Source organism: Cheilinus undulatus, linkage group 16 (genome assembly GCF_018320785.1).
Source record: "Cheilinus undulatus linkage group 16, ASM1832078v1, whole genome shotgun sequence".
Classification (NCBI taxonomy): domain Eukaryota; kingdom Metazoa; phylum Chordata; class Actinopteri; order Labriformes; family Labridae; genus Cheilinus; species Cheilinus undulatus.
This window is the reverse complement of record NC_054880.1, coordinates 38,087,619-38,101,928: the sequence shown is the minus strand read 5'-3', so window position 1 is coordinate 38,101,928 and position 14,310 is coordinate 38,087,619. Positions and strand designations below refer to the sequence as shown.

The 14,310-nt window shown below is 38.2% G+C and overlaps 1 protein-coding gene across 5 annotated transcripts in view; it reads right to left on the bottom strand.

The window, feature by feature from the left end:
- The window catches only part of LOC121523994 (cytoplasmic dynein 1 intermediate chain 1), a 110,417-nt gene that overhangs the window by 56,539 nt on the left and 39,568 nt on the right, over nucleotides 1–14,310 (bottom strand). For all 5 annotated transcript variants that reach the window (XM_041809134.1, XM_041809132.1, XM_041809135.1 and 2 more), the window contains one exon: nucleotides 4,468–4,563. In XM_041809134.1, the coding sequence (XP_041665068.1) occupies nucleotides 4,468–4,563 (96 nt within the window). The remainder of the gene's footprint in view (nucleotides 1–4,467; nucleotides 4,564–14,310) is intronic.

The following is a 14,310-nucleotide window of genomic DNA, read 5'->3' as shown; positions in this document are numbered from 1 at the left end:
AATCAGATATGTTGAATGAAGAATGCTTTTCGAATTCTAATTTCTCTATCGTGCATGTAATCGGTAAAAAACAAGCAGAGATTTGATGAGGGTGCATTAAAGATCAGTATTATCTTTACTATATTCCAAAGTAACTAAAGTATTGATCTTGTATTAATGTGTTTTACTTTTTGATTAATTTTACAATATGGCTAGTAAATTAGTTTAAAATAATTGCTTGACAAAAAGTAAAGACTAAAATGCAACTAAAACAAGATAAAAAAAATCTTTCAAAAGTGAAAATGACAAAAATGTAACAACAACTGATGAGCATTTATGTCACTTCAGAGAGCCCATTAACTATGGTGCTGTCAAAGAGCATACAAAAGCTTTCAAGCTGTTGCAAAAGCAAAGTTTGTTGCATCTTTTTCCCTGCTTCAACATGTTTTCAGTTTCATATATTTAACTTTACAAAATGCTAACCTTGATTTTGGTCTTCTGTGAAGATTAAAGAAGGCAATTTAATCTAAACGTATTTGTTAAGAATGCTTCTCAGTGGAATGGAATTAAAAAAAATGCTGTGGCATTATGAGTGTAACAAATGATGACATCACATAACTTTATTTTTTGCACAATACTGTATTTTAGCTCTACAGAATTATTAAGGGTACATCTGTATGCCAGAATTAATTCACTTCATTTGTATCAAAAACCAGAATCTGATCCAGACTATAATAAACTACAAACGCTCCCTAATGCACCTTTTAATAAACCCTACAGTAAGAACTTCATAAACCAGAGAAAACAAAGCCCTCTGAGCGGCCCGCCTCCCTTTGAACGTAATGGCTGCACAGTATGTTGTCCCGTTTTTGAAGTCACTGTCCCCAAGCACACATGCAATTTTACCCAGATGAGCACGCACAGACACACATATATCGACCTTTAGCCTGCCTCTTGACTTTGATCCCCCCACATCTCTTTGTGTTTGTTACGAGTTGTCAGAAAAGACCCAGTGAATCGAGCGGCCCAGATCAAAGGCCAGACCTACTAATAGGCCGAGATGGAGAGGAGACGGATGACTGTGGGTTTATGAGTGCGTGCGTGCCTGCATCTATGTGTATTTTTGAGTCACACTCGGTGTAGTCAGGGGGTTTGTATGCGTGTGCCTCTGAATTTAAATATGTCTATCCATCTGTGTTTCCATCATTTGTTGTGTTTTCACCCGCCCAAGAACTTCTGTCCATATTTTACTGCATGAGTCCTTCACATTTGCATGCACAGACACACACATCTTCATTCCTCTCCACTTTGAAGTGTGGTCAGGGGGTCGAGTGACAGGTTTTTAATCAGGCCTGACCCTCACATGCCACAGAGCTGATACGCTGGACCCGCCTTAACCCCCTCCATAACCTGCCTCCACCCTTCCATCTGATACACCCACAGACTAGAAGAGGGTGTCACACAAGTGGCCGAGTTTCGTGACACTTTGACGAACAACTTGTGAGCAGTTAGGGGGAAGAATGTGTGTGAGGGGTAGAGAAAGGAAACTTTTGTGTTTGCAGGGTACAACTTCTACATGTACTACATTTATTTAGTGAATTTAAGAAAATTTTGCAATTAACTTGATGGTTTAGGACAGTGGTTCCCAACCTTTATTCCTTGGATCCCCCTATCTGTATCTAATAAATACTGAGACCCCCATGACCCACATAAAAGAAAAATAGACACCATCCTGTCAAAATTCAACTTAATTTCAATTGTTTTATTAAAGAAATGCAAAATAAATAAGTCTACACAGTATTGATACTTCCTGGTTCGAATCTCAATAAAGCCACTTAAAAAAACCAAGCACTTTATATTGAATGACAGTTGTTGCTAATGTAAAAGATCTATTGTCTCCCTCAGTTGCCAAGGTTTATGCCAGTCAGTTCAGAATGATGTAAATGTGTGTTTCAACTTGTCTCGTTGTGAATCTTTGGTTTGAACTGTGCTTAACACTTCAGGTGTTACACCATTTTCAATGTAGGCTCAAGGTTTAACTGAAATCTTTGACCTACTTCCTTGTAGTCATAAATCCTCTGTAAATTATGGTTGTCTTGGTGATTGCTTAGAAAGACGGAATAACTTAGAGGAGACTAGGACTAGATGGTTTTACTGGCTGTTTGGTGATAGCAGTAACAGATATATCCTTGAGAACCCTGTGATGACTTTCTTTGGGACTCATATTTTTGTTTTCCATGAGAAGAGATAATTTTAACAATCCAACAGCAAAGTACCAATAAATTACCTTATGCTATTAAAAATTTCCCCTCTCACTAGAGGTGTAACCATTCACAGGTGTCATGGTTTGGTTCGTACCTCAGTTTTGGAGTCACGGTTTGGTACAGTTTGGTTCATCTTTAAAAAATGAACATGAAGTCCCAGAATCATAGTTCTAGGTTTCTCTCATTTATTTATTTATTTTTCTTTTTTTAACTGGCAGTTCAGGAGCCTACAGTTTTTTTCCATCTGGTGTTTTTGAGAACTACCTGTGAAAGTTGGTTCAGTGTGTGCTGTACTAAAAATGAGATAAAAAGAGAAAAATATGCAAATTAAAAAGCAATTCACAAATGTGTAACCTAATATCTGCTAGTTTAACATTTTTAAATAAAATACAAATTAACATGTGTTTTTTGAGCGATGTATTAGGACTGTGTATTGGCAAAAATCTGGCGATAGGATATGTATCGCAATACAGGGGTGTTGATACAATACATTGCGATATACTGCAATACTATGAGAAAGCAGATATGATATTTTTTCAGCAGTTTACATGTATAACTATACATGTAACTACTATGTAACTTTCAAGTTAATACATTTAGAAAATAACAAAGAAGAATCAAGCTTATTATAAAAAATGCAGACTTGCATCATCAGGACTATATTATTAAGATTTTCCTCATTTGCTGTGATGACTTAAATTGCTTGGAGGATTTTTTAAAGAAAATTGAAAAAATAAATCAATAAAAAGTAAATGTACTCCAATCTTTTATATTTCGTGTTATATCACTTTGTATATCATTACGTGATGTTAAGATGTGTGTTGAGCGAGACTATGGGAGACAAGTTGACCCTTATGTCCAGCTTCAAGGACTGGTGGACTGTGTTGTGAGGAGGGCATGGCTTAACAGGCTACAGTGTTTTTATTGTATTACAGAAGCCATAATTCTTAACAACACTAAGACGGCGCAGGTCTTTACACAAAAATCGAAGTATTGACTGGGTGATTTTGGATGCAGTGAGTAGTAGTAGAGACAAGCTGTAGCTTCAACAGGCTAATTTCACATAAGCCGAGTCACGTTAGCCATTAGCTGTCATGCTATCGCTATGATGTCTAGCTCGCAGATTTGTTGTATTACCAAAGTATTTTACTCTAGCATGGCATACCTTGCGAACAATTTGACTGGCTAATTCTGTACTGTCGCTAATGTTTTGGAAACCAAAAAAGGGCACACATCTGCTTTGAATGTGTCAGAAGCCGCTCTGCTAGATAGGCGTGAGCTCAGGCTGGAAGGCTCTAGACCTGATTTTATCAACAGAGGAGAAGAAGGAAGGGTCAAATGGCTGCCGCCAACTAGCGGTGACTACAGCTAACTAGCAGTCGGAGGTTGAACTTACACCACAAAACTACCGCACCAACAAACTAAATTACTGATTAATAAAATAATGATAGTATTTTAAAATATTGATACAGTATTGTGCTGTGAAATCACACAATAACACAAAAAAATACTTCCGTTTATCAATATTTTCTAACACCCCTATGATGTGTCATATTTCTGGTTCATGAAGAGCACTGAGACATTTTGCAAAAGAAATCCAGCAAAATCTCCACTCATGTTTGTCAGTGAAGGACTACAGACTAGCTTATGTAAACACATGACTGGACGATGCAACAGCATCTAAGCAGAGTGCCTAAACAGACACTGGTAGCTCTCTACTTTAAATATGTTGTTTTGTTACCCTGGCGTCTTTCTCTTCTTTGTCGGTTGTTTAAAAGTGGTAAGCATTAACACCTAAGCTGGCGGGTAAACATCATCACATTTGTTTGTTTTTAAAAAAATGGTTCAGACATATTACATATTTGCACCAAACTGCGATCCCCAGTTCCATGACTGTTCAGGATAGAATCAAAACTCCATTACACCCCTAAAACTTATTATCACTTTTGTTGTTTTATACTTTCTGCAAGTTTAGTTTCTAGGGTTTAGTTGTTACCTTATCATAAACTTTGATATATTGTGCATACACTTTTTTACACTTTTCACTAATTGGTCAAATGAAGTAAAAACATCATATTTGCACCAATAAATTGATCAGTTTGGACATTAAACTCTGCTTGTGTTATGAACTTTATGTCTCTGTGGTGGAACTGAAAAATGACACTTTAAGTACAAAAGTAACTAAATTAGTTTCACCGCAGGGTTTCCATCCATCCATCCATACCGTCTTTGGTTTCCCTGTTGTCATCATCATCCTGCTGCTCCGACTCTGGGCCTGGTTTGGCTTCCATCATCTCTTCATCTTCCTCTTCCTCCTCTACTGTGAGAGTGAATAAAAAAAAAGAGAGAGAGAGAGCACTCATGTTAATCAACAGCTGTTCCAATTTTCCCCGGCCTCCTGCTGTGTGCTGCCTTCCCCCACTTCTTAGCAAAATAATCATTCCCAGACAAGCGCCGGTACACCTGACTAACTGACATTTGGTCCAAATGGGTTTCATTTACAAACACACGCACTTGTTTTTCCATCTTTTAAGAGAGCACAAACTGTGGAGCATGGAAGTTGCAGTTTTTTCCTTGCTGCAGGTAAACACTGTCAAGGGAAAGAAATGGCAACAGGTAACAAGTGTTGCTCGTGTGGGGGTTAAAGCTGCTGCATGTGTGGACATAGTATTCTCTGTGCACAATTACAAGCACACAGAGCAGGAAATGTCAAAGTTGAGTGTGCTCTCCTCTCTTTCTGCCACCTTTGACCCCAAGAAAAAAGATCCAATGAGCATGTGCATGCATGTGTGTGTAAAAGGGGATTCCCTCTGCATTCCCCTCCAATCAGGCTCTGCAATTATGCTCGACTCTGCACGATTTATTGAAGTGTGTGCAGGGGGGGAGGTGGGTTTTAAGTACGAAGGGTTACTGTCAACATAGCCACCTGCTTGTCAGCTACTGCCCCCCACCCAAAGAAGGCCCCACACCCTTCAGGGTATGTATTGGTAACCCTCGTCAACCTCTCCTCCTCTTTATGCTGCTCCTTCCCTCCAAACACAGATGCGGAGAGTCAGAGAGAGGGGAGGGGTCTCAGCGGACCTCTTAACACTCTGACACCATGACCAGACACCTGTGGTCTGAGAACGCAAAAGCTACACACACATACAAGCTGTCTTTCAAGTACACAGACCCGGGGCATTCGCCTGCAGTGCAAGAGGTGGCGAGGGGTTAACTGGCACAGGGTCAAGCTGACAACAGTCGCTCAGTCCAGTGGGAGGAAGTGACTGCATCCCACTCTCAGACGTGTCATGTCTCTCTCTTACTCACACGCACACACACATATCGGATGTTTAACTCAGCTGGAGTGTGGCCTGGGGCAGCGTTAAAACCACTTGCCTAAGGGTCGCTCTTGCACTGCATGAACTGTCCATTTATCACTCACTAAGCTTTTGATGAACTCACTGCTGCTTTTAAAAGGTACAAATAGAACTCTATTTTCTGGATAACTGTTATTTAGTTCCATAATTACCACATATTTACATTTATCTTTTCTGGTTGTGTTTAATTGGTGTCAAAGGATTTTGCTACGTCCTTCCCTCAGTGTTGGGTGGTGATCTGATATCAGTATCATCACAAATAACATTTCTGCCAAAGAATGGATTTTTGCAACACTGGAATCACCAGTTTAAATGCATGCACTACATTGTAGTGCACACACAAGGCATATCCAACGACACTGTTGGCATAGCAGAGTGATATTTTACAGACAACAGCTCAGACAAAGCCCTATCAGGGGCTCCGACACTTAAAAACAGGTAACAAGCCAAACATCACCTCTTTGTGTCTGTGTTATTATCAGGGCGTACAGCAGTGAGGTGAAAAGTGTGACATTTCCTCTACAAGTTTAATGTGTATGACAACATCTACATGCAGTGAGTGTACTCGCTTTACAAAGCGTCTCTCTTTATCCCTCGAAGGTATTAACTAAGGATGAGTGTGGTTAAACGGTTAAATTTGTTTATCAAATTAGCCGACATGAGATTTACAAGTCGGTTAAACTAATTACCTATCATTTTTTTATAAACACAGGCTTGAAATCCCAGACTATTAAGCACTTTTAAACTGTAAAAGCCTCTATTAATGGCTGCTGCCTTCCTGTCTAAGCTTTACCAGCGGAAATATGAGAAATCCAGCAGTAGCTTAGCGGTTAGCATGTAGTAGGAACAGCGCAGTGTGACAGATTTTGATGTAGTAAATGGAAATAAAGTGTGGGCTGTCAAGGGTTGTAGGCACGTATAAGTACTCAACCAAAGTGAAAAGAGGCCACATATCAAACCATGATCTTAATCTGTAGAGAGGATCGAAGGCTGGCGGGGCTAGCTGCTAGTGTTAGCTGTACAGAATACATCAGGCAAACATCACACCTGCTGACACACAGTGACCCTGTGATGAATTTGACTGTTTTTTCCTCTTTAGACTGGTTGGTTAAACGAAATTTAAATGAGGGTTTAGCCCAATGGGGAAATAGACGCTTAGAAACATCCTAGTTATTTTAACACAAGCTGTGAGCTGTAGTGGAAGAACTCGGTTCAAACATTTTGAATGAAGCCCAAAGCGTAAAAAAACCTACCAGGCTGTCTACTTCCACACTCCTCTCTAAGCCTCGCTTGTCTCAGCCCCTCTTTACCCTACAGACACCTGGTGTTTTTTACAATAAAAAAGTAGGACAGGGCAGTTAATCACAAATGAGAAAAAAATTGCAATATGGACTGCTGCAATTTTCAAATCCCAGAAGGTGCAATATTTCTTTAACATGAAATGTGTGCCAAAATACCAGTTTAAGACATTTTTTTGCAGCAGAGATTTATGCATTGCATGTCATGCAATCATTCAAGTGCCATTTTTTTAAGAATAGTCTACAAAAAATCCTACTTCCTTCTTTTTTTGTAGGTTTTTCTTACTGATTAAGAAAATGACATGGAAATTATCATTCTCTTCAATACAAGAATTCATGTCCGATTCCCAATACTGTTAAAAATGATCACAATTAGATATAAATTTACATTAAAATTTTTTAGCCCTTGTTTGATCTAATATTTTGATGGTTATAATATAGAATGATTTATTTATTGTTTTTGTTGAAAAATACATAAGATGAGGAACTTTTACAAATAATTCCATTTCAAATCGCAATATTGGGGGAAAAAATTGCAATTAGATTATTTTCCCAAATAATTCAGTCCTAATAAAAAGATGTGTCTGCATCAGTATCAGTACTGGTATCAGTCTTCATATCAGCTAAATTGAGTTTGGAAATATTTGCATACCATATATATGGCAAAAAGACAATGTGCATCCCTACTGCACTGCTAAGCCAAAGATGCTAATGTTTAGTTGAATCAATGATAAACATGCTATTTCCAAAAAATTCTTCACAGTAAAAGTTTGCAGTTGTTATTTTGTTCGAGTATTTTAATTGTGAACAGCCACATTAGGAATTGTGGCATTGTCAGGAGCAGCTTGACAAACCCCAGCAGGAGAGAAATGAAACTTAAAACTACAAGTACGGTAACAGAGAAGTGACCACAGAGAGGCCCAAAAAAACATTTTTTCTGTGATCTTCTGCACAGACATGAGTTCAGTATGCCATCACTGGTTTGTTTTAGGGTTGAATGTGGGTTGGAGCACATAAATATACATTTAAATGCATATCCTTTTTGATTTTGGAATACTGTGATATAATACCACTGCCGCAAAGGGCAAAAAAAACAAAAACATCAGATGAATCTTAGGCCATATCGTCCGGCTCTACCTTCCCTCGTCCCGTCTGTGTATTTTGTTTGTCTCATGCTTCCAAGTTGAAGTCTTCTGATATATGACTTTAATTTTCATACTGTGTATTTATAATAAATGACTAAGCTAAATCAAACACATGCCGGTAAGGCTCAGTCCAAGTCGGTGGTTAACAGACAGCTGTAGTGATCCAAACACCAGTGACCCACCAGTATGGAGGAGAGACCAGAGAGAAATCAGACAGGCAGACTGCCAGACGAGCTTCATGTCTGAGCTGCCAAAACAGACAAGCAGCAAAAGAAACAGACAGCAATACTCTTCCCTTGAGCCCCTTGTCTCTCTCTTTATGCTTTCTGCTATCCATCAGTCACTTCTGTCCAGAACAGACTGTGGTCCTTAATCTGAAAATGCCTCATGATGTGACAGGGCAAATTTGGACTCACAAGCCAGCAAAAAGAACATAAATCACAAACAACCTTTATTCTGTTCTGTTCAACCCTATTCTATTTTCTTGACCTTACGTGACTGGTCCAGTGGTTGGAATGTGTGGCGATGGGGATGGGAGGAGCGTAAGCAGAGAGGAGAGCAACCACATTGAAGAGCGGTCAAACTGTCAACCCCGAGGACCACAGAACTCTGGAGCAAGGCAGCGTGATTCATAGCCTATGGGTTACCTCACAGAGGGGAGACGGTCCAATTCCCGTACGAAGATACTGCTGATGTCGCTGCCAGCAGCCATGCATCAACTTGTTCTGTCAAAGCGCCGTACCAAAAATATCTCTGATATTTCCTTAGAGTGGAAATTTTTAGAGATACATTTCTGTGGGCTGAGAGTAAAGCAAAGCTAAATCGTTGTAAGACTTGGTTTATAATTAAACTATAGATTTTTTCACACATGTGTAAAACACAGAGATTTTCCCCTAAAATTCTGCAGTATCAGAGTATCAGTATCATTAGTTGTTCAATAGTTAGCATTAGGCAGTATCCTTTTTTCAGTACTGCCAAACCTTCCCCAAATTTCACCTGGTTAAACAGTATTACCGCCAGGTGATTAAAAAAAAGAAAAAAACAAAACAAAACAAAACAAAACATGTTTTTGCTTCTGCAGGAGACTTCATTTAATCCTTGAACAAAATGCTTCAATCAAAAAAACAAAACAAAACAAAACAAAACAACATTGATAACAGGGGTGCTGGAAGTGATTTCAAGTTGAACCATTGTTTTTAAAACTCCACAGGTAAGCAGAGTGAAATAATCCTCAGTCCTCTCTGTGCAATAAAGCTCCAATGCACTCCTTCCTCAATCGAAATTATAATCTACAACTATTATCTTACAGTATCTAAGAATGTGAAATGATTTTCTGTGAGCTTCTGAACTAATAAAGATGGGCCTTAATTATGTGTGCTTATGTTGCACAGACTGGCGGGTTCTGTCCTGCCGGGAAGCCTATAAAAAGTTACAAAGAAACTAAAATAACCAATAGACATCAATAATCTTCATCTATGTTTCATATAAAAAATGTTAAGATAGGTTTAGATGTATTGTAGAGATGGAAAACTTATGACCAAAAAAAATTGGCAAAAATAATCCAGGTCCAGGCACTCCAAATGGTTTAAAAATGTAAAAGGCCTATAATTCACAGGGCTAGAAACATGAAAATACACCACAGAGTATTGGCTTCTGCCTTCCTCAGGGTGTAGTGATGAGAGTAATTATCTTGAAGTCACCACGGGTATGTGTACAGGAAAGCATGCAGCAGTTTTTTTCTCTCTGGCCTCTAGGGGCATGGCGAAAGACACATCATAACAGTTCAAAAGATAAGATCAACGCAAATCATACCGTAAATCAACAACAATCCCTATAATGAATACTTCCCTTCTATGAGCACCAGTGCTTTGACGGACACCAGAAGCTAGTTTGTTTCTCTTTTCCATATAGGTTTACGTGTGTTGATAGTTTAATTGAGCTTAAGTTTGCTGCTGCAGCATACAGTCCCTTTATTTATTAATAGCCAAACTTCATCACTACTCATCACTGATCTACACACAGAAAAAAAGAATTAAATTGTTTTCAAACTCACATCGCCATAGATCACACTTCTACCAATGTTGCACTTTTAACAGAATGACATTAGAGAAGACACAATGTGGTGCACGTAATTGTTTGCCAAATTGACCTGAAATCATTAGTAGGATTTGATTTATTACATTTAAAGCATCTTCACACACAGGCAGTGGTGCTGCCGGTGGAGACAGACACATATACACAAATAACACATATACAAATAAAGTTATTGTATTGTATTGTATATTCTTGAGGAATTTATCATAGATGTGCGCTCAATACAAGGCACCATCTTCAAAACAAGACAGAAACAAGCAGGAACTAAAAACAAAACAAAACAAAACGAAAAAACAGTAATGTAATGTATGCATGTCGATTTGGCCAAGAGGAGATCAAAAGCATATTCACCACCAATATGGTTCCTTGTTCTTCTTTTTCTAAATAAACGTGGTGCAATGTGATAAAAGACTGCCATCATGTCTACATCCGAGCTTACCGCCATTTTTTTACAAGCTTGCAGTACAACTAAACCCCACATGTAGCTACTGCCTAGGTTTCATTGATTGTGCATTCTCTGACTGAGCACAAACATTTTAGATGGAAGCTTTGCAACATGGATAGGCCTGATGATAGACATGTAATCTGGACAGTGCATTGGCTTTGCAAGGTAAGGATTAACAGGCATTCTGGCTCAAATGTACAAGATTTTTTCAGCAGTGCATGTGTGGAAAAAAAAAGACTACAAATTCATAAAAAGTCTTAATGCAAACACCCAGAGGCCCTACAGCAGTGATCATTAACTGGTGGCCCCGGTGGCCACATCAGGACCCTCACATTTTCCCATCGGGCCCCCAGAACGTAAACAAATTCAGAACATGTGCAGAGGAAAAAAGTATGTTGTAGTATCTGTATTTTGTTTTTTTTCTTCATATAAATGTCCTACAGCTATAAAAACAACTCCATGAACAACTGAGATCAAAACAATTGAATCAGGAGTGACTTTTTCAAAAACTGACCTGTCCGTCATTACATGCAAATATAATGCATATTAAACATGTATATATCAGTCCATCCTTGATCAAAACTGAGTTTTTTTTGTGTTGACTTTCATCTTCAGGTGTTTTGAAAATGCTGTTTTCCTGCTTGGGTTTTTCACATTTTATTACACAGCATATTAGCATCAAACCCAGTGATAAACAACATGATAGCCACAGAAAATATCTCAATCTCCCCCTTGTGGCTGGCTGTGATATAGGGACTGATCTCACTGCTAGAGCTTAAAAATAATGTACATTCAAAAGAAAATAAAAATATTTCAACAAAATTATGTTAATTAGGCAAACATAAAAAAATTCCTTTTGTTTATCCTGTATTGTATTTCCTGTTTTGTTGCAAGAGAAGCAGGGAAGGGAAATCAAAGGAGACAATCTTCCACAGTAAGAGTGTCTGCCTGCTCTGCTGTATCTGCACACTTTCCTGTTTCCAACTCATTCTAGTCACGGGATGCTTTCTTTTTCCACCTGCTGCTTAATACCGCTCCTCACTGTAGGACAACAGGTTAACTGGTATCCTCCCCCTACTCGCAGATGGGGGTCCACCTTGATGAAACTCCGGTTGGGGGCTTCTGTTTTGGCTGGCTACACACCCGGAGTAATGATATCCTCGGTAGCCCAGAGCTACCGCATCAGGCTGCTTCAATCTTCCCCTGGCTGCTTACTCATGCTGACCGGACCCAGTCAATTCAGCACCGCCCAGCAGGTATGTAGGAGCACACATTCACAGTCCACAAGTGAACACACATGCACACAAATGTGCAAAAGTGTTGGTTAATGCATATGCAGTCACACACACACACAGACTCGTACACACCAGCTAAATCTGTGAAATGGTCTGGAAGTAAAATATATTAGATTCAGCAAACAAGAATGGAAATAGAACAGTCTTACATAGTGTTTTATATTCTCTGTCAGGCTCTTCACAAGTATTATACTAGAAAACAGCTACTACTGTCAGCCAAAGTTTGAATAACAATCCACTGATATCAAATATTTCTGGGATACACCAAATGTATTTCACCAGAGCTTTTTCTAACCTGATTGTAAGTATTAGCTCAGGTATGTAACTACATGCCACATCCAGCTATGAACACACTCACAAACACCGTTATCAACAGATGGCAGAGGTTTCCATGCAAGGCTTCAATCTGCCCTTCAGGATCTTATCCAAGTACTCACAGGCTCTCACACCGATGGCAATGCAAAGAGGAGCATTACTGGGTTCAACATCTCAGTTTAGTAGTACCAGTTGGTGGATGATTCGCTCTTTTGAGTCAAAGCTTCCATTATTAAATGTTAGAACTTGCTGCCAGCCTTACATACTGTATAGCCTCTTTTACACTACTCCAGTATATAGAGCAGTAATAGTGAGGCAGAGTTGTTTCACTGCTGAGCTAGCACTGGAAGGGCCAAAAAATAGCAAAGCCAATAAAAACATTCTGTTTGTGTGCTTATCTGAGTGTATTTGCATGTCACTCTCACACTATCACACCTACCTCTCATGCTTTCAAAACGCCATAACACAATGATAAATCCCAAACTGTGACCCAAGTGTTGATTCAATGTGAAAGTACAGTGGCACCCCTGTATCTCAAAATGGGAGCAATGGGAAGGTGACTCTGTAAAATGACAGGTTTTACTCGTTACTTTTAAAGCACTCAGGGGTCTGGCTCTAATCTATTTAAGAGTTCTTTTAACTTCCTATGAGCTTCCTATGAAAGGGCCTTTTCCATCAGGACCCCTTGACTTTGGAATGGCCTACCTGAAGAGATAAGGTATGCAGAATTAGTGACATCTTTTAAATCCCTTCTTAAAACTCCTGCTATGATGTGATGTCTTCTTCATATTTTTCTTCTCCAAGGTTTTTCATTTCTTTTATTTATTTTGCATATTTTATTTCCTCTCACTCTTTTATTTTCTTTTTTTCCCTATTAACCTGATTTTATTTCCTTGTCCCTTTGGCTGTTTTTAATCTATATAATCTTTCTCACTTTAATGATTTTATCTATTTATTTCTTCTTTTTTGTATACCTTTGCTATCATACTAATCAATTTTACTGCCCTTGTAGTTGTAGAGCTTGTTTTATCTTGAATTATTTCTAGTGCTGTTACTCAATTTAAAAAATAATGAAGTTAATGACATCACTACGCTGTGATTAATCATGATTATTTACAGCATTTTTTTAAAGTTTAAGTATATTTTTATGTTTTTAGATTTTTAAAAGTTGTTATTGTTAAGTGTTTTATTTTCATTCTTTTAATTCTATGAACAGCACATTGAAAGTGCTGATCTGAGTCCTTATCAATACTTTCTATAGTTTGGTGGAAAGACAAAATAAGGGCAAACATTTAAACTACAAGTGGACTTAGCTGAGTCGTGCTTGAGTTAAAAAGCTATGATTCAGTCTGTCATATCTTTTTTATTCCTCAAATATAAACATATATTTACTCTGTATTTATTGAAGTTTCTGATCAGAAACTAAATTTTCATGACATTGGAACACATCATAACATATAGAATACAGTTGTCTAATTTACTGAGGTTACCTAAACTCATCATATTTTCCATCTTCAGCTCATAAAGTTTGCTAATTAACTTCCATTTTGCCAATTCCACCGCAGATTTCTATAATGGATTAATATTGTCAACAAACAGGACTTGTTTAAAGTTTTGGAGCACTTTTCAGCATTTATCTGAGCAGCTGAAGAAGAAAACTGTCCTGAAGCAGCTGAAGAGAGTGGTATTACCATGGTCTGATTCTGTGTTGTTGTTAGCGTCTTTGCAAACATTAGCAAAGATGTGTTTTGCCCATAGGTGATACTTAAGACTCGATCAGTGTAAAGACAGTTCATCACTGCAGCATGTACCCACAATTTTTGTATTATCTGAACTAACATTCACCAGCTTTTAAAAAAGAAAATTGCCATTAAGCAGACCTGGGTCAGGCATGTAAGCATCCATTGCTGGAGGACTATGAGGTATTTTGTGGTCAAACTTAGTCATATGATAAAAATGTGGTTTTTTTTTTTTTTTTTAATTCGTTAAGGTTTCGAGATTAATCACAAGCGTTTCTTTTGGCCCCCTTTATTTACATTTTGGCTTTTACTGTGTTTGTTGATCTTGTGTTTTGATTCCCATTTGTCTTCCTTTTAATTTCTCACATCTTAAATTT